We start from the raw sequence: 21129 nt of genomic DNA, 5'->3' as shown, positions 1-21129 counted from the left end.
AGAGAGAGAGAGAGAGAGAGAGAGAGAGAGAGATACACTTGATCTGCACCAGGAGAGAGAGGGAGGTGAGGTTCAGCATTTTGAGGAGGAACCCATGCTTACACCTTGGGAACCATCCTAAAGAAGCAACCAATTTGAATGAATTTTAATTTATTTAAGAAGTTTGAATTTTTCACTTAAGTCCACATAAACTTCTATAAGAACATGACTTGTAATAAAGGGTTAACAAACAGTTAAGAAATCATACTTTGTAGAACAAATATACACTGCATTGCATAGAAAGATATAGAGAATTTGGAAGCTTATAATCTATCATAGTTACAGCCATAAGAAAATTACCTAATAAAGATGGGTAATCACACCCAACACGCTCACATGGGTGAACACACACATGTCTGCAAGAAAAAGACAGAATGCATTAAATAAGTTCACAGAATGGTAGCAATGAGGGAAAATGTGGGTGATTTAGGAAAACCTCAGAGATGAGTTGGGGTTGATATCTGTTTCATACAATGAGTAACTGTGGGGTGCACATTTTAGTCTGCATTTCTTTTTTGAAGATAATGAGAGATGAGCCTTCCTCTTGCCTCTTGAACTTTCCTGGACAGAAAGAGAGTTCCCTTTCTTCCTGTTGCAAAATACGAGTAAAATTATGAGTGCTGATTTCATAGATCTCACATTGAAATACAAAAAATTAATGACTAAGTAACATTCCATAATATTTAATGGTCAGTTTACCATTTTATGTTTTGGTAATAAAATAGCCTAAATATGAAGAATATCAAAGCTAAATATGACTTTGGAAATACCACCGGATTCCCATAGCCATCACTCTAAAAAATTATCTGTATGCATTCCTTAACACTATTTTAGTTGACTTACAATATATTATTTCTGTAATGAAAGTAATATTGAATTGATAATGTTCAGAAACAGAAATGAAAGGTGAGGAGATAGACATGTCACGGATCATTGCTATCATGAAACAGAAATCCAGATTTTGCGTTTTTGGCTGTCCGGATGAATGCTAAAATTACAATCACATGTCTCATCAACAGAATCAAACAATATAATAATCCATAGCATAAACAAGTAGAAAAAGGGGATTTATTTTCTTACAAATACACTTAATAATAACGAAAAATATACTTTGGCAAACTTTTGAGAGCACCTGGCAGTTGCAGGTTTTGTTTTCATAGGCAATTGAAAAAATCAGAAGGCATGACTTTCTCATTTTATAAATAAGGAAACAAAAGCCAAGCAAAGAGGCGTAACTTGTACTTCCGAATAAATCATTCCCAAAGATGAAATATCCAGAGAGGAAAGCAGAAGACAATGTTTCCACAGTGATGCAATTTGTACTCCTGGGGTTTTCTGACCTTCCACAGCTCCAAGGGTTACTCTTTGTGGTGTTCTCCATTATGTACATGATCATCTTAATTGGAAATAGTCTCATAATAATCATAACCAGGCTGGATGTTGCACTACAGAAACCCATGTATTTTTTCCTTGCAAATTTTTCCTTGTTGGAAATCTGTTATGTGTCCGTCACTCTCCCTAGGATTCTGGTGGATCTTTGGACTCAGGATAGAAGCATTTCTATGCTGGACTGTGCCACTCAAATGTGTTTCGGCCTTATGCTGGGAACCACTGAATGTTTACTCCTGGCGGTGATGGCCTATGACCGCTATGTCGCCATTTGTAACCCTCTGCACTACCATCTCATCATGAACCACAAGATGTGTGTCCATCTGACTGTTGGCTCCTGGGTCAGTGGGATTCCAGTCCAGCTAGGACAAACATGTAAGATTTTCTCTCTGCATTTCTGCAATTGCAATCAAATTAACCACTTCTTCTGTGACATACTCCCCATTCTCAAACTAGCCTGTGGGGACACTTCTGTACATGAGGTGACGGTCTATGTTGTATCTATCTTATTCATTGCAGTCCCTTTTGTATTGATACTTGCCTCTTACAGCAAAATCATTTTCACCATTTTGAGGTTGCCCACAGCCAGAGGACGGGCCAAAGTCTTTTCCACATGTTCTTCCCACCTGCTGGTTGTGCTTTTATTCTTTGGATCTGGTGCTATCACCTACTTAAGGCCCAAATCCAGTCATTCTGCAGGAATGGACAAACTGCTGTCTCTTTTCTATACCATAGTGACTCCCATGTTTAATCCCATGATATACAGCCTTAGGAACAAGGAGGTTATTGTAGCCCTGAGAAAATTATTACTTAAAAAATAATGTGATGAGTGTGATTGTAATTGTTGTACTGCTTGCCACACAGTTATCAAAGAAACATTTTAAATCTCTATATTCCCCTTTTAAGATGTTAACCGCTTCCATCTTATGATGTATATTTATGATGTTTTTTAAATACTAACCTACAATTTACTGTGACAGGATGTATATAGACCAACTTATCTATCTTCAGTGCTCTATGCCTTAAGAAGGGTAATCCTACCTCATGAATAAAATGGTAATGTGCATCACATATTTTATATAAAAACTAAAAACAGAATTCAATCTGTTAAGATTTTGGTTTAAATATGCTAAAAATTGTAGAAGACTATTTGCCTAAATAATTTCCTGAATCTTCACACTTGCATTTGTTAGTGTTCTCTCATTCTATGGCAGAGACTGGCCAATAGCAGCTGAATAATGAATATTTGAATGGGTAATTAAATGAGTGAATGGATAAATGAGTATTGCCATGCTTAACTTAGACTCCTGGCAAAATCTAGACATTTTAGAGCATCAATAAACATTGGGAGCCTATTTATTTAACCTACTATGCGTCCCTGTGAAATTACTCCAATTATAACCCTAAAGAAAAGCTTACATGAACTTAGTTCTCTTCCTAATAACTTCCTGCAAAAACACATGCTATAACACAACATGCCTACCTGTCTCAACTATGTTGCTTTGTCCCTATTTCTATATTCTACTTAACAATTATGATCCCAAAGTCATTCGCTTTAAGTTAGTTTATCTTTTTCATAACTGTGCTTCAAACGGCTACACCCAGGCCAATTCATATTTTTAAAAGAAAACATCTATGTGTTTAAAAGTGAAGAAAAATTTTAAAAGCTATTTTTCGGATTACCCAGAGTGCACACATTTGTATTTACATCAGGATGCCTAAATTTCCTTGTTTTAAAACCTTTCTAATGTGTTTGAAACTATCAAACCTTTGACCTGTATAATAAGGGAACATCAGCATCTGTCATCAGAACATTAATGCCCATTCTCCCAATTCCAGATTCTCGAATCAGCAACTCACATTAAGGGGTTATTTAGTGCCTCAGTCTCTGGAAACTTTTGTTAGCTGTTTTTTTGACACTTATGCGGTTCTGTAGTTTTAGTTATAATTTTCACCTGTGGATAAGACAGTGTTAGCTCCTGCTCTATGTTCTATTTCATCTACCTATTATATCATCTATCATGTAGCATGGTTTACTACATATAATTAGTTATATATTTTATTCATGAAGGTACTTATGTATATATTCTTTTTCACTTAAGGTTTCGTGTTGTAAGACTAATATACACGGTCCATGATGAAAACTTTCATGATGATAAAAATGATGATAAAGATTATGATTATGATGAAGATAGTAATGGCAGTAGTTTATGTTTCTGAAATTTAGTAAAGCAAGGATCACAATATTATAAAAACAGTCTGTCCCACAAGTTCAGATACCTGATTTTTCATCTACTCTTTACCAAGTTTTGAACAAGCCATTTACTTTCCTCATAGGGGTCTATCAGGCAGATTACCTAAAACTGACCAGGTGATTCTTGATTGACAGCCTTAAGATTCCATTTCTGGAAGACCCAAAACTGTAACTAGGTTGAATTTCAGTTTAGTTATTTGGGGATTAGCATAAGGCACTCCATTTGGGGCCTGTTGTCTTTAACAATTCAGAATTAGTAAAATGGTGAAAACACACTTTTTCCTGTGAAGTCTGGGATAATTATAAGGGTCAATCAATATCCACCTAGTATGGAGAAGCATTTGAAAAACTTTAAAGCACCAGAAATTGAAGTGTTGGCTGTATTTCAGTATAATTCTTGGGGAATTATTGGGCCTGTTGTAATTTATATTCAAATTCATAGAGATAATCATTATGGTGCTATTTTTGAGGAAAGGGACATTTCACAATATCAATTACCCAGGGGGGAAACCTACTTGTTTACATATCACAATTATTTTCTTTTCAGTAATGTATTATGTTTAGCTTTTTAAAAATGTGCTACTCAAATCTTTACTCATCTAAACAGGAACTATGAACACAGCAAAATGTTTGTTAATAGTAAAAGGAAATATTAATAACATGTATATCATTATGAAATCCAAGCCAATTAACAAGTGTTAGGAGTATGACTTCCTTTGTTTCTCAAATTTCCTTGAGACATTTGTATATTTTTATCTCTCTAACCCTTGTCGTCTTAATCTTTTAATTCATATTGAGGCAGCCTCTAGAAATTACTCTCTGGGCTTATTTATGTGCTCTCCATTACCAGTGAATACAACTGAGGCTGACTGGAAGAAACCTATGACATCATTTATAAAAACAGTCATCTGACTTTACATATAATTCTTTGGCTAGTTCACAGTTGCCAGCTAGGGCTCCAGACATTTTTTAAGTAAAGATTAAAAATTACTCTCATATGTTTTTCTTTTTTCTGACTTTTATATTATACCAGTGTTCTGGATAGTAGCATTTACTGTTTTCTGGCCACCGAATATATGGGCAATCCAATATATGACTTGGTGAGCCATTGCTCAAGGCTTTCATCTCGGTAATGTCAAAATAGTAGTTTTAATACATATATCACCAACTTATATATTTAATGAGAAAGAGAACGTGGATTATTCCTGTCTGGATTCATTCTGGAGGAGTGTTACTCTGTGTGGAAGATGGCCCCTTCTCTACCTTTCACTGGGGCTGGCTATTTAACACACAATTCCCTTAACAATAGTAACACCTTTGGTATAATGTCCCTCTAAAGAAAATACTTGTGAAAACTAAGCATAATTTTCCATAGGAATGCAGTAGTGATTATATTTTATAGAAGGTTACTTCATTAAAGAATTCTATGACATGAGAAGTATTGTCCTTAGAGGATATATAAAAGATTTTAATATAGTGACATTAAGCCATAAAATAGCAGGTGAGCTGTGTTTCTCTGAAATACAATTCCTATCACCCCCTCTATCCTGTCTCATTTAATAAATCACTCTCTGCCAAAGGTGTAGTAAATTTTAGAAATGAGAATTTACATTGTGGTGAATATATATTTCTTTTCAGAATTCTTACTGTAGTGCCTTAGAAGAGGAAGACATTAGATAGAGTTGCAAAAGACTGGTTCTTAAGTGAAGATAAAAAGTACTATTTAAGCTAAAAAGTGTATGGCCCCTGCTTTAGATCTTTAGATGCACAACTATATATATACAATTTACATTACAATTATATATATATATATATATATATAATTTACATTATTTTACTTGTATACCATAGTATATATCAAATATATACACACCATAGGTCATCATATATAATATAATGCTACAATATATATTATATATAGTGCAGTGCTTATTTTGACATGATGGAGAATTTGTATTAATGACAAGACCCATTCCAAAACAACACCAATTAAATGTTAAGTCCACTTGAAACCATTTTCCTATTCACTTTGAGTGGATTTTTTGCTAGTGTAAAGCAGGAGTTGAGTATTTGTCCCTGTGCCTTGTGTTGTCACAAATTATCACTTGCTTCTGACCCACTAAGATCAGTGGACTCCATTTGATAATGTTTCATTAAGTTTACTAAATCTTCAACTCATATGTCTGTCCTAAGTACGTGTCACTTGATTTCTGTCACTAAGAACCAAAGGATTAGACAAGATAAAGTGAACATCTTCAAAGCCCTAAGCTTATGGAAAAAAGTCAACTATATGAAATTTTATATCAGTTTCCACCCTGAAAGGCAAATACTATAAATAAACAATTTGCACCTTACCTCCAAGGTCTGATTGGATATATAATTTGATATGTTGATGCAAGATTTGATATATAATTTTGTACCAGATCCACAGATTTTTTTTACCTTGCTTCTCTCTCCTTGACTTTTGCAAAATCTTTATTCAACAGTTTTTCAATAAATGTACAACTTAGTGGTAACAAGCAGCAGAACAATCCATAACAATACTTAAAGCAATCATTTTGCAAATAAATCCAGGCAAAAATGTTTTCATATTTAAAAGGCAAAATTTTCTCTTCTGTACATACTTAATTTCTTTTTGTAGAATTTGAAGACCAAGTGTCACCTGAAACCTGGCAAAAGAATCATATAGCAATCAGTAATCATGAGGTTGATTAACTTTCAGTAGAGAGAAGTGACTATCAGATATTACAGTTCAATCAGGTATTTCTTCATTGACAGAAGGAGGGTTACCAACTAAGTAATTTTATCTCATGAGTTGCAATCTTTAGGTTCTTTACTGGAAGTCAAAGAGAACTTTTGTTAGAATTAGATATGAGGATGATAAAGTTTGTCAGTATACAACAAATTATGTAAGATGCAGATAGCAATACAAAGCAGCACTTACAGTTATACCATAAGGATGGCAAGTAAGGAGTTAAAGGTACAATGCCAATCTAAATATATTAGATATATAAAATCTAAACATACATCCAAATTGGTGACTTGACAAGCAGGATAAGAGTCAGTGTCTTGCGTGGTTGGAGAAGTCACAGGGAATCAACTCTTGGTGCTCCACCCTTGAGATTTGAACTTTAAATGTAATGTATAAAACTTGAACACAATAGAGTTTAACTTCTAAGTGACTTAATGGGCTTTATCTGGAATGTAATGTCATGTGGTGCAACAGTGAATAATTTATGGCAGTTAGGGATCTAGTCAAATGAAAACCACACAAGCTAATCATTCTATTTCATTAGGTAATTACAATACACAGAATAGTCTCCCAGTGGTGACCACATCTTAACTCCTGGGACCTGTGAATATGCTACATTACCTGACAAAATGGACTTTGCAGATATCATTAAAGTTACAAATCTTAAAACGGGGAGATTATCCAAGTAGGCCCAATTTAGTCACATGAGTGCTAAAAAAAGGAAGAGGAAGAAAGAAGGGTAATTCAAAGATATATTATGACAATGACAAAAGAATCAAGGAAGTCGAGGACTCAATTTGTCATTGCTATCTTTGAAGACTGATGGGGTCATAAGCCAAGGAATGTGATGACTTTTAAAAACTGAGAATGACATTTGGCTGACAGTGGCAGGAAAACAGGATCTTAGGTCCTACAAACTCAAGGAACTGAGTTCTGCCAATAATCAAATTGAACAAGAATAATGGAATTCCCAGTAGAATGTACAGGAAGAAATGCAGACCTGTCAACACCTTTATTTTTGCTCAGTGAGACCCATGTTGGACCTATGAGCCACAGAGCTATAAGATAATATATGTGTGCTATTTTAAGCCACTCGTTTTGTGGTAATTAATTGCAAAAGCAATAGAAAACAAATGCATAGATTCACATAAAATGATATGAGAGATGTAAACCAGCTCAGTATATGCCAATCTACATCTTTGATCCCATAACCAATTAACTTTATAGTGTTTGAGGATTTGAAATACTCAACTTCTCAGCCTCCCTGCCAGCTGAAATGATGACTCAATTCTTTCTAATGAGATGAATGTGGATGTCAGCAAGTGCTGTGTCTTTTGCTTCCACTTTCTTCCATTTCTGAAAGGTTACAGAAGTTATATCTAAGAACAGAAAAGTAAGAAAATGTAAGAAACTTGGCTTTCTGATGTCATTATTTTAAAAGCCCTGGACTATCTACCATATCTTCCGAATTGCTCTGACTTCAAGCAGCCATCTCAGTACTGGTTTGGGTGACCTCTAATCAGTCCATTTTTACTTCTTACAGACTCTTGGACCATTGCCACGGTCTATCTGGTGTTCATAATGGCAGTGACAATAATTTCTTATCCAAAGATGCCCCTTTTGGGGGAAAAATTATGGTTGTCTCAATAATACTCAAACTATAAGTCAAAATCACACATATCTTTGAGCATACTAAAACTAAAATACAAGACCACACCAAGACAATTCTTATCTCTTTCAGAGTTTCAGATATTATCGATAGTGACAAAGTCATTTCACTTCTAAGAATACATAATACTGTGGTCTTCAAAAAGGCACTCACAGAAACTTCTATCTCCATTACCAATTTCAGGGTGCAGGCCGCAAACAGCACCATAGCGATTTACTTAAACAATTTCAAATTCAATTAAGTGAAATATGCTTCATTTTTGTCATCATTCAAACATTAGGGTGAATGGTAGTAAAGAGTCTGACTCCATTTTTGATGTTTGACTGACCACACCCCCACCCCATGCTCTTCTACTTCTGCTCATCTGGGCAAGTTGATAGAAAAAAAGGGGGAAAAAAAGTGCTCTTCTTTTGGCCTACATGTAGAGTGTTATGAACTGGATAAAGGCCACCAAAGATATCAAATAATAATTTCTGGAACATAAAAATATCACCTTATAAGTAAAGTTTCTTTGCAGATATTATTACATTAAGTTTTTGAGATGGGGAGTTTATTTCTGGGTGGGCTCTAAATGCAATCACAAATATTCTTTTTTTTTTTAAAGGAGGTCAGTGTCACTGGCCCTCACATGTGGGATCTGAACCGGGGCCCTCTGGCATCCCAAGCCAGCTCCTAACCATCACGCCACTCAGCCGGCCCACAAATATTCTTATAAGAGGTAACTGGAAGGAGATTTGACACACACAGGAGAGGAGAATGCTTGCAATTATGGAGGCCAAGATGCAAATGATGCAGACACAAGCCAAGGAAGGCCAGCATCACCAGAAGTTGGAAGAAGCAATGAACAAATCCTCTCCTGGAGACACTGGAAGCAACACAGCCCTGCCAACAACTTGACTTTAGCCCAGTAAAACTGATTTCCCACTTCCAGCCTCCAGGCCCATAAGATAATAAAAGCAAGTGTTGTCTAAAGGTATTAAGTCTGTGACAGCAGCCATGGGAAACTAATGCACACATGGCAACCCTCATTCTAGCTCTACCCTCTCCCTAACTACTATGAAAACCACAAATCAACCTCTTTCCTCTGCTCTTTCAAACGCTTTTTTGGCACCCAAGAAGAAGGGTGGCTCCTTCTTGGCAAGTGCGATTTCATCAGTCTCAACATCTGAAACAAATTTTATGTAACGGGCAGTCTCCATCTGACTCTGTGAGTGGATCCCACAAAAAGAATGACTCAGAGGATGATGGGACCAAGAGTCCAGAGGGTGGAGCTGAGAGCCACAAAAACTTATTCCCAGCCCTTGGAAACTAGGGATTTGCCTGGTTGTATTTCACAATTGCTATGGACCTCTTTACATCTTCCTTTGTTAACATGTCTTACGAAAATATCCCCTTTCTCTTGCTGGTTTTGATGAAGTGGACAGAGAAGTTGAGAGCCAACGTGGCAAGGAACTGAGGACAGCCTCTAGGAGCTGAGGGCCACAGCCTCCAGCTAATAGCCAGCAAGGAAATGGTGCCCTTCTTCTTAGAATAGCAAACACGTGAATTTTGCCAACAACTTCAGTAGCCATGGACATGAATCCTTCCCCATTCAAGCATTCAGATGAGCCAAAGCTTGGATTGCAGCCTTGTGGAGGGCCCAGCTAAACTGTCCTCACACTCATGTCCCACGGAGGCGGTGATGATAAATAGGTATGATTTAAGCTTTTACGTTTTGGGGAATTGGCCATGCAGCAGTAGATAGCTAATATAGATGTCCTTTATCAGCTTCAGAAAGTTCCCTTTCTTTTTCGAATTCAGTTAAATATTTTATTTTTAATGTGTATTGAATCTGTCACATTGTTTTTTTGTTAAAGATTTTTATTGGGTAATTGGGGGAACGGGAACAGTGCTGGGAAATTGGGGGAAGGGGAACAGACAAGCTGCTGTCGTTTTGTTCTTCAGTCTAGTTGTGGAGGACATTGCTTCACTGGCCCAAGTTGGCTGCTGGCTACACACGGTAGCCCATGGCAACCCACTGCCACAGGGACTGCAGCCTACGCCGTAGCCGGCGACTCACAGCAGCTCCAGGTTGAGCTGTTGTTCAGCATATTACCTGTGGAGGGCAGTGTCACTGGCCCTCATATGTGGGATCTGAACTGGGGCCCTCTGGTGTCCCAAGCCAGTTCTTAACCATCGCGCCACTCGGCCGGCCCTGTCACATTGTTTTTTGGCATCTATTGAGATACTCTTATGACTTTTCTTCTTTAATTTGTTAATATGATTCAATAAATTAATTGATTTTCAAATATTAATCAACACTGAGTTTCTGAAATAAATCCATCTTGGTCATGTCATAAAGTCTTGACTGTTCCTGTGTTTAGTGATTTGTTTGTTTATTATATGCTATATGCTATATGAGAGAGGTTCCAGATGATTTCTCTCACCAAAAAGGGTCAATCATCCTCTGATGAAGTTCAGGCTGATAACCTCAATCCAATCATGAGCTGATCTGGGTTGAATCTTCCTTATGATTTAGGCAGTGTATCTCCAGCTTACCCCTATTCCAAGGCCATGGCAATCCAGGACTTTCCCTTAAAAACTTGGACTCTCTCAGTTTGTTCAGCAAAAAGAGAACCATTTGACATCACTTATATGTGGGGTGTAAAACTGGAAGCAACACACAAAGACAAACAAATAAAAACTCATAGACACAGACAATAGTTTGGTGGTTACCAGAGGGTAAGCGGGGAGCGGGTGGTAGAAGAGGGTAAAGGGGGTCAACTATGTGGTGGTGGAAGGAGAACTGACTCTGGGTTGTGGTGAGCATGCAATGCAATATACAGATGATGTTTTATAGAAATGTACAGTTGAAACCTACATAATTTTACTAACCAATGTCACCCCAATAAAATTAATAAAAACTTTTTTAAAAGAATAAAATGCAAGAATTTCCACTCTTGTGTTTCCATAGTTTCTGGCTTATATCTTTCACCTTCCAGCCCAAGTAACTTTAGAAATTGGCAAATGTTGTGAAAGGAATATCACTGTGTGTTTCAGCCACACAAGTCTCCCATTTTGGTATCTTAATCCTGTGCAATTACCAAAATTACTGCAATTTTCTCTGAGCCCAGCTGAAGCCCTCTTCCAGAAGCCATACATGTACTCTTAGATGCCAGATTGCCTAGATTTTCAGAGAAATGTGGTCAATGATGTCAGTGTCAAATGACAATTCCCTCCAAGTTTTATATTTTTCTCTTTTATTCTCAGGACCCAAATTCATAGCAGCTCTTTGTATTATAAGCACAAAGAAATTGGAGGAGGTTTCACTTTGCTTTTTCAGTATTTTTAGCGTGTTTAGTCTATTGCATGCTCAAGCTTTGAATTTAGAAAATTTCTTGAATAGGAAATTGGCCATTGGCTTGAGGCTCCTCACATCTCCAATTTGGACACTGCAGTATGATGTAACTGCCAAAAATTCTGGAAAAGCCCACATTCTGCTCATACCCACAATGGGCAAATTCCTATAGGGATAAGTGCAGGTCTTTAGCTTTCCAGTTATATACTTTCATTAATTATACTGATTCTAGTCCATATTGATGTGTGTGTGTGTGTGTGTGTGTGTGTATCATTTTAAGAGATGTTGTAAATTTGTATATATGTTACAAAAGGTTATTCTCCAAATATATATATATACCAACACAACCAGTTGATAAGACAAAGCTGAGTTTATTGCTTGCCTTTGTAAGGAAGAACACCACCTCACAGAGCATCAGCTGTTTCCAGGGAGAAAGGGAGGCAAGGAATTTAAGAAAAGAAAGTTTGGTTTCAGGTGGTCTTTCAAAGCAAGGGTTTGATTAGAATTAGCTAGAGATCAAGAGACAACAGTCCTAATAAGACATGAGTCCATCTGGCCCTCTAAAAAATATTTACAACATTATTGATTATATTCCCCAGACTGTCTTTTCTATCACTGAGGCCATATTGTAGTTACCAATTTGTATTGTCTCGTCCCTTCCCCTTGGAGACAACTTCATAGTCGGTATAGAGGCCTGACCACCGCACTGTATTTCTGAAGCTGATGTTGAATAATATTGTATGTCAACTATAATTATATATACATATAGTCACGGGATGTGGAGTCGAGTGTGGGAATGGAGTCAATGGAATTGTAATAGATAAGTATGATATCGGGGGTGGGAGGGCAGTAGATGGGGGAGGGGGGTTATTTCTGTGTGAAGGGTGACTAGGGTAACTATTACATTGTTCTGTACATCTGAAACTAACAATAAAAAATATTTTAAAAAAAGAGACAACAGTCCTGGCTGGCGGAAACAGCAAGACAAGGATATTGGAGTAAGAGATTCAAAGAATTTAATAAACTGCTTGTTGATGTTTTCTATTGAAGAGTCCATGGGTTGTTCAGGAAATTTCTGTAATGAGCAATCAAAACATTTCCCTGAGCAAAAAACCCCCGGTGAAAATTAAGTCATGCTAATGAAAACAGAAGAATAGCAAAGTCATGTTAACGTAGACAGCAAGGTATGGTTTTAGTTTTTAGTTTCCAGGTTGAATATGGGGGTTGACAGTTTCTATTCTATATGAGTACTACAATTTATATTTCCTTTTTCTTAGAAATTCTCAGTGGAAGCAATAAACTTCTATCAGTCATCACATTCTACCTCAAGCGGAAGTCTTTCTGACATTTGATTTTTTAATGTAAATAACAGAGGCTATTTATATATATGTAAAATCTTTCTTCACTCAGTTATCCATACACAGGCTATGTCTAAAAAGTTGTCTACAAAGTCTTTTTAATTTTTTGGATGTCAGATAATATAAAAATCAGATGTAGCAAAGCAATGTGATCTGCAATGCTGTCTTTTTTTGTTTTTACTTCAAAATCACTTTTTATTTTTTATGTGTGTTGTAAAATATTAAAGCAATGCAAATATAAGACTTTTTTTTTAAATTTTTTTATTGTTAGTTTCAGGTGTACAGAACAATGTAATAGTTACCCTTTTCACCCTCACAAAGTAACAACCCCCCTCCCCCCATCCACTGCCCTCCCACCCCCGATATCTTGCTTATCTATTACAATTCCATTGAATCCGTTCCCGCACTCTACTCCTGTCTTAATAAACTCAAATTTAGAACTCACAGCAAATATCACACTTGTTATACACCAGCTGACCTGATGTTAAAAAGTTAAATTTCAACTATATGTGTATGCCTCACATCTGTGCTTTTCCAGAACTCTTGAATAATGAATCCATTTAGCTTACTGATTTAAGAAAGGTCCCTTTACCTACCTCGCCCTCCATCTCCCCTGGATGCTGTTAGGGACATTTTGAATCACACTAAAGAGTGGAGCAAAGTCCCAGGAAGTGTGCAAAGAGTGCATGTGATCTTGTATAGACTCAATGCTACTATTACTAAGGAGAATAGTCCCTTTTCACAACAGTCTTAAGAGGATTGGACCCCTCTGCCCACAGGTCCTCAGATCATTCAATTAGTGTTATGTTATTACTTGCCCCTCTGAAGACAAGGAGTAGGGGATAAGAATGGGTATTTTTATTATTTAGTGGAAGAAATTCTAAATAAATGCATTTTAAAAATGTAATTGCAAAGGAAATATATTCAGAAAATCATTTTTTTTAAAGATTTTTATTGGGGAATTGGGGGATGGGAACAGCTCTGGGGAATTGGGGGAAGGGGAACAGACAAGTTGCTGTCATTTTGTTCTTCAGTCTAGTTGTGGAGGATGTTGCTTCACTGGTCCAAGTTGGCACCATCATTGCGCTCTTCCCGGGCGAAGCAGATCAGTCGCCGGCTTCTGGACGGCCGCTCACAGCAGCTTGAGAGCCGCTCACGCTGGCTGCTGGCTACACACGGTAGCCAATGGCAACCCACTGCCACAGGGGCTGCAGTGCCAGTGACGCCCTGCATCCCAGCTCCAGGTTGAGCTGTTGTTCAGCATCTTAGCTGTAGAGGGCAGTGTCACTGGCCCTCATATGTGGGATCCGAACCGGGGCCCTCTGGCGTCCCAAGCCAGCTCTGAACCAATGCACCACTCGGCCGGCCCCAGAAAATCATTTTTATATAGTAAAGTTTTAAAACATTTCTCAAATGATTTCACTGTCATGATTTTTATTATAGTAAGTAAAAAATTGTTAAATTCTAAACATGGCCATATTATGCTAAAATGACTTTCATTTTTGCTAAGCGTTAACTTGTATTCCACAAACTCTGTCATTAAACTCCCCCAAATGACAAAATAAGTTCACTTTTGTGCATGCAGGTAGAAGGATTATCCTGCAAATAAAAAGGAAAAAGAAATTTAGAGCTGAGCTCACCATAATGAGAGTTTTCTCAACAGTTAGAGCTTCCACAGTAGACTGAAGTGAAATTCTTGCCCTTAGAAATAATTAAACTGAAGTTGTCTGACCTGTTTTCAGTTTTGATTCAGAAGTCGATCTTTCCATTGTATGTAAGTTTTAACAAGATTCCCTCTAAGATTCTGTGAATATGGGAGTCATTAATTTTATTCAGTGAAGAACAAAGAGTAGAGTCAATAATAGAATTAGTGGAGTTGCCCCAAGTAAAACTAGCCCTTAAATGTCATTGCTTTAGTGAAACTGTCACACACAGTATATGTAGGACTAGTTAAGTTGATGAGAACTTGTATTTACTAACTGGGATGGCTTTGCCTTTCCCGTGCTGCCCTTTGACATAAGATGCTCATCTGTAAGTCCTTCCATCTTCTCAGAAGCACCTGCTGACACCAAACCCTATAGACTCCTCCACCTGGCTCATCCTTCAATGCTATGGGGGAAAAAAATCAATTTTCAGTACTGATAATAACAGGTAACCTTCTTTGACTTTCCATGTTGTTTTTGAAATAATTTAAATGGCAATAGTTGCATTTTAAATTATTTGAGCTATTTGCGAGGAACCTCCACAATCAAGGAGGTTCTTTGCAGGATTCCAAGTGTCATTAAAAACAGTACCCAACATTACTGAGAATGAAAATTGCCTCTCCAAATTAACACTAACAGTATTTCTATTATACTTACCAATGTGATTTTAAAAAGAAAAATTTCACAATGGCAATAACCTTGCTATTTATTCCCCAGGACATGATTAGTCAATAATTATTCCCCAGGACATGAGCACGCTCGCTGGGGCTCATTCAATTTTTAGGTCCCCATGTGACATGAGAATGCATGTAAAAGTTATTGGTTGTTATTGGTGAAATTCCTCATTAAAGTTCCTTTTTTGGTAAGCAGTTTCTGTGGTTACTAGACTGGCTTTAATGGTGCAAAACTAGGCTTTTATTGATCTGAGAGCGAGAACTATTGACTTGTGTCTAAGTAGTTGAGAAATGACATTTATCAGTTAGTACTGTACCTACAAACCAATCTGTGTCATGTCACCCTTTCTTAATTAGCTTCCACAGGGATTTAAAGACTTTTTGTTTAAATAAGCTTTTTTGTTACAGGTAAGATAACTGAAGCATGATTGGCTACCTCATAGTTCAAGTTAATTTATTTTCTGTCCTAAGATTGTTTTTTGTTATATATTTGGAAAATATTTAGTGAATCATAATATTTTCATTAGGTATTTTAGTTTAGTTCACTCCCTTTTAAAGCAAGAATCCAAAATTAGGATGAAGGGCAATGTTTCAAAATCAGAAGAAACAAAATGAATGAAGAAAGAAGTTGGGAGTCATTGAGAAGAAGCCTATTTGAGTCTCATTAGCTTTTCCCTTGAACTAGACGATATAGATTCAGAGGAACTCAGGTATATCATAAAAGTAGTTGGCAGTTTTCTTCCTGCCATAGATCAATCTGGTAACAACAGGGAAGCATTAAAGCTCATCTTTTGCTAAAGTTGTTTCTGTATTCATGAGGGAATGTACAGAACCAGATAAAGAATTAATGACATGTTTGCACAATACGAAAATCTAAAGGCAATACCTTCAGAGGTTTAAGTCCCAAATGTTACCTGGTAAAATAAAATGCCATCTGCCTATTGTTCAGTTATTGAAGACCTGCTCATCTCAGGTAGGTTTCTAGAGCAAATTTATGATTTTAGAAAGATAAACTTACCTTTTGGAAAAAAAAATATATTTGTAAATGAATTATTCTACTTCTGCTTACTCAATTTAATGACCTTGACAATTTAATGACCAAAAATATTTTCTTCTCATAACTGGGAGAATCTATTTGAACTTATTAGTATTCACAACATAGCATTTTAATTATTTTATTTTGGTTCACAGAAAAGCCTTACTCCTTTTATCATTGGGCAAACATATACATGCATTTAAGGAGAGTTTTTTTCTTTTTCATTTGTTGTATTTCAAAAATAAGGTAGGTATCACATTACAAATAACAACATGTGCATATTCAACCTCATATGAAACATGTTATAATTATTTAGCTCTAAAAAATCTATTACCTATATTCTTTTCATATTTCAATAGAGGGAAAAATATATGCAAACACACGACATACACATAAATACACACAATCACAAGGGAGAGAAGCTGATACAGCTCAGAAGCTCTCATTATCCATCATCCCATTTACTTTTTTAAATAGAAAAGTCCACTTAAAATCCAGAAAGATGTGGATTTATATGTGAAATTCTGTTGTTTGTACATTTTTCAGCTATTTGACTGTTCCTGAGGCTCCTCTTTTGAAACCAGACCATGCCATGAATAGGTAACGAGTTTGATGGCAAAAGTAAAATGAATTTCTAGAGAAAAGTTCATTAATACTTTTCTCATGATCACCAAATACTGAAGACACTGCAAAGCAGAATCAGTAGCATAATTTTCATTTTTATTTCTGTGTGATATGCTCATTGTTTCTAAAACTGGTATAAAAATCTTTTAAACCAATCATATATGTTTTTTAAGCTTTATTGGGGAACAGTGAGTTTTTCCAGGACTAAGTCAAACCGTTGTTTTCAATCTAGTTGTGGAGGGCCAGCTCACTGGCCCATGTAGGAATGAATCCACAACCTTGGTGTTAAGAGCCTGTGCTCTAACCACATGAGCTAACTGGCTGCCCCGATCATATTTTTTGAGAAACATAACAATAGTCACCATTTTTTGTGTCCATGTGAATATTACAATAATAGAAAAGACTTACTCCTGTATCTTTCAGCCTTGTGCCTCTAAGATTGACATTGGTTCATACTACTTGGAAGACATAATGAGATACCATTGTATTCAAATATCTTCCATGATACAAGGAATGTAATGATCAGACAAATTAGAGGGCTTGCAGAAAGGGACATAGCTCATGAATGACATCTAGATTTAGATCCAAGTTTCTCAGCTGCCTGTAGCAGATACCTTCTTTATTATTGTCATACAGATAACAATGCCTCTTTAAAGAATGACAAAGGACCATGTAATTTCCTAAGCATAAAAACATAATTGCAGAAATAAGTCATGTTATACTTTGCAGATCTTTTTTGGATGTCAGGAGTTTCACATGCCTCTGTCATTTTCTTAATCATTTTCTCAGAAGTTTAGACAATAAAGTAGAAAAATGAATGAAGGAAACTGCTCTTCTTTGACTCAATTCGTTTTTGTGGGAATTACCAATAACCCTGCGATGAAAGTGACCCTATTTACCGTGTTTCTGCTTGTTTATTTCATTAGTCTTCTGGCGAATCTTGGAATGATCACTCTAATTAGAATGGACTCCCAGCTGCACACGCCAATGTACTATTTCCTCAGCCACCTGTCTTTCTGTGACCTCTGCTATTCCACAGCCATTGGGCCCAAGATGCTGGTGGACATATTTTCTGAGAACAAATCAATCCCCTTCTCTGGCTGTGCTCTGCAATTTTTTGTTTTCTGTGTGTTTGCAGATTCTGAGTGTGTGCTGCTGGGGGTGATGGCCTTTGATCGGTACAAAGCCATCAGCAACCCGTTGCTCTATGCAGTCAGCATGTCCAGCAGAGTGTGCTCCGGGCTCATGGCCGGCGTTTACATGGTGGGGATAGCAGATGCTTTGGTCCTCACAACGTTAACATTCCGCTTATGTTTCTGTGGGTCCAATGAGATTAACCATTTCTTCTGTGATGTACCTCCTCTCTTCCTCCTTTCCTGCTCTGATACATGGATCAATGAATTGGTGATATTCACCATTTATGGCTTCCTTGAACTGAGCTCCATTTCAGGAGTTCTTGTGTCTTATTGTTATATTATTCTATCAGTTTTGAAGATCCACTCTGCCGAGGGACGGTTCAAAGCTTTCTCCACCTGCACCTCCCACTTAACTGCTGTGGCCATTTTCCAGGGAACTCTTCTCTTCACGTATTTCAGGCCAAGCTCTTCTTACTCTCTAGATCAAGACAAAATGACCTCATTGTTCTACACTCTTGTCATTCCCATGTTAAACCCCCTGATTTATAGCCTACGGAACAAGGATGTGAAACAGGCTCTGGAAAAACTGAAAACTAAAAGGTGTTTTTAAATATTTGTATTATGCATGCACACACACAGATACACACAACTAGCATGCGTTATTTTCTTAAAATTCTATTGCATGACACCAGAGAAACAAAGTTGTCCCAAATACTTTGTTTTAATAACTGAGTGTTTATTCTGAAGTTCAATGTTAAGAAATGCTGTTATTCCAAACATGTCATGTTTCATTATGTGTCAAGAGTTTCTATATGGCGCTGCCTCTTTGTGGATCACTCTCCTGGGTTTTCTAATTAATTTGTGTTTGTTTATTCTTTCATTGAAACACTATTTCATTTACATGAAGACTTGTTGCATGTTTAATGTTTTCTGAGAAAACTTTGAGCTTTGATGTTCTTTATATCCCATTGTACATCTAGTAGCTTATATACTAATGAACTCTCTAATCTAGTGCTAATAGTAGACATTAATGAACTAAGCAGTCCAATGATTCATAAACTTCAAAACGATCTTGAAGTAAAAAACAATAAGGGCTACAAGTCCATAGCAAAATGTCTAAATCTAAATCTAGTTGAAGAGAAAGCTTTCTTTGGAGAGAGTTAGAGAGCCTCAGCTCCAAAAAGATGCAGTTTGAAGAGGAAAAAACATCAGGCAGAGATTGGGTCTCACAATTACAATGGTTTTGAGGTGGACGCAGCCATGCCTTTTTGGGAGTGAAGACGCCATGGTGGCCACAACATGGAGGAATCTTGAGGACATGATGCTAATTGAAATAAGTCAGAGAGAGAGACAAAAATGCTGTATAATCTCACATATATGTTAATCTAAAAAAATAGAATTCATAGAGAAATAACAGATTTGTGGTTGCTGGAGATGGGGGTGACGAGTGGGGAAAAATGGATGAATATAGTCAAAAGGTATAAGCTTCCAGTTAGAAAATAAGTAAGTCCTGTGGATATAACATACAGCATGGTGACTATAGTTAAAAATACTGTACTATATATTTGAAAGTTGTTTAGAAAGGATATCTTAAAAGTTCTCATCATACACACACACACACACACACATACACACACAAATCATAACTATAAGAGATGATGAATGTTAATTAAACTTATAGAAATCACTTTGCAATATATATACATATCAGATCACTAAACTTATACAATGTTATATGTCAATGATACCTCAATAAAACTGGTAACAGTAACCTCATGGAAATAAATAAATGAAAGTAAACACACATATATAATTTTAAAAATGAGATTATTTCATAGACTTTTAAATTTATTTTGTTATCGGGTACTTTGTCCCTCTCATTTCTTCATTCTAAACATTCATCTCCAGTGTGATACATCCTTTCTTGCAATGTGCACTCCAGAAAACCCATGGTAAAAGCTTGCTCTTTATATTTTCTTGCTTTTTCATCATGCTTGTTCATTAGTAAATATGTTATCATTGTTTGCCTTCCAGAAAATAGTGTATATAGAATTCATTACATGTCTATTTTCCTAATTAACCATAGCCTCTTATAAACACTTCTACATCAATAGAAGGGACTCTAATGCATCCTTTTTAATGAGTACACAATGTTTCACATTATGGAAAAATCACAATCATTTCTCTATTCCCCTATTGGTGAGCATCTCTTCATTTCTAGTTTTGATCACTATAAACTATATTAAAATAATTATATTTGTGAGTGTACACCTCTTGAAAGCTAGTCCCAGAATGATAGTTAGGTTTTCCATAGTGTATTCTTCAAAGCAGTCAGAGGCCAGCCCCAATGTAAAGGAAGGGGGAAAGATACCAAGTCTCCATGGAAGCACTCTCAAAGAATGTGAAACCATCTTCATCAGACACAGCTACCATCAGTCAATTACAGAGCCTTGAAAATTATCATTTCCACATATTTATTAGCTTTTTGTATATTCAAATTAAACACAACTGTATGTATAAATGTCTGTATTCCTCACTTTCACACACAGAGCAACAAATGATGATTGAAAAGATATTCATTTTAAAAAAGAGAAGGTAGACCCAACTTTATGCCAGTCAGGTCAATGTGAAATATTGGTTGATCTGGTTTCTGCCCATGGGGTTCCGTCAAGCCAAGAACCAAGAGGAAGACAAAGGTTCAGAGATCAGGCAGCATTATATCTTGCCTGATGGGAAGAATCAGGAGAACACAAACCTACACTCCAATACTTCTCAAGATTGTAGATATTGCAATGAATAAAAGCAATGTATTTCTTTTTTAGAAATGAAAAGAACCATGATTTTTCTTAAGACTTCTTCCATGCACACATACATGTATGATTTATATAACTTAAAACCGTCCCTAAATTATTTCTATCTGTCCAGCACCCACCTTTCTATCCACTTAACATATTTAAAAAACAAACATTAAATCATACATTACTAGAGCAATTCCTGGGGGCAGTGTTCAGGATATAGAGAAATTAGCCAAACGCTGCAATTATTCTAAGGGGCTTATAATGTAGTAAAAGACACATATATAAATAAAATAAACACAATCTTTCCATTTTTTTCCAGTACCAAATTCCAAAGGAAATTACATAGTGTATTATACAAAA

The 21129-nt window shown here is 36.4% G+C and overlaps 2 protein-coding genes across 2 annotated transcripts; both read left to right on the top strand.

Annotated features, from left to right (window-relative positions):
* Positions 1-1295: 1295 nt before the first annotated feature.
* Positions 1296-2249, top strand: LOC109377623 (olfactory receptor 10AG1-like). The gene has a single exon (XM_019634032.1). It carries the CDS (start codon positions 1305-1307, stop codon positions 2247-2249), a length of 945 nt encoding a protein of 314 aa, XP_019489577.1. The 5' UTR covers positions 1296-1304.
* A 15399-nt stretch (positions 2250-17648) lies between these two features.
* LOC109377625 (olfactory receptor 5W2-like) lies at positions 17649-18581 on the top strand. Its single transcript, XM_019634035.1, has one exon. It carries the CDS (start codon positions 17649-17651, stop codon positions 18579-18581), a length of 933 nt encoding a protein of 310 aa, XP_019489580.1.
* Positions 18582-21129: the final 2548 nt, after the last annotated feature.

The sequence above is a fragment of the Hipposideros armiger genome, unplaced genomic scaffold (genome assembly GCF_001890085.2).
Source record: "Hipposideros armiger isolate ML-2016 unplaced genomic scaffold, ASM189008v1 scaffold_1481, whole genome shotgun sequence".
Classification (NCBI taxonomy): domain Eukaryota; kingdom Metazoa; phylum Chordata; class Mammalia; order Chiroptera; family Hipposideridae; genus Hipposideros; species Hipposideros armiger.
Note: the sequence above shows the minus strand (reverse complement) of the source record. Positions and strands in the feature narration are given on the sequence as shown.

Coding starts and splice junctions, on each gene's coding strand:
- LOC109377623 (XM_019634032.1), top strand. CDS start 1,305: ATGAAATATCCAGAGAGGAAAGCAGAAGACAATGTTTCCACAGTGATG.
- LOC109377625 (XM_019634035.1), top strand. CDS start 17,649: ATGAATGAAGGAAACTGCTCTTCTTTGACTCAATTCGTTTTTGTGGGA.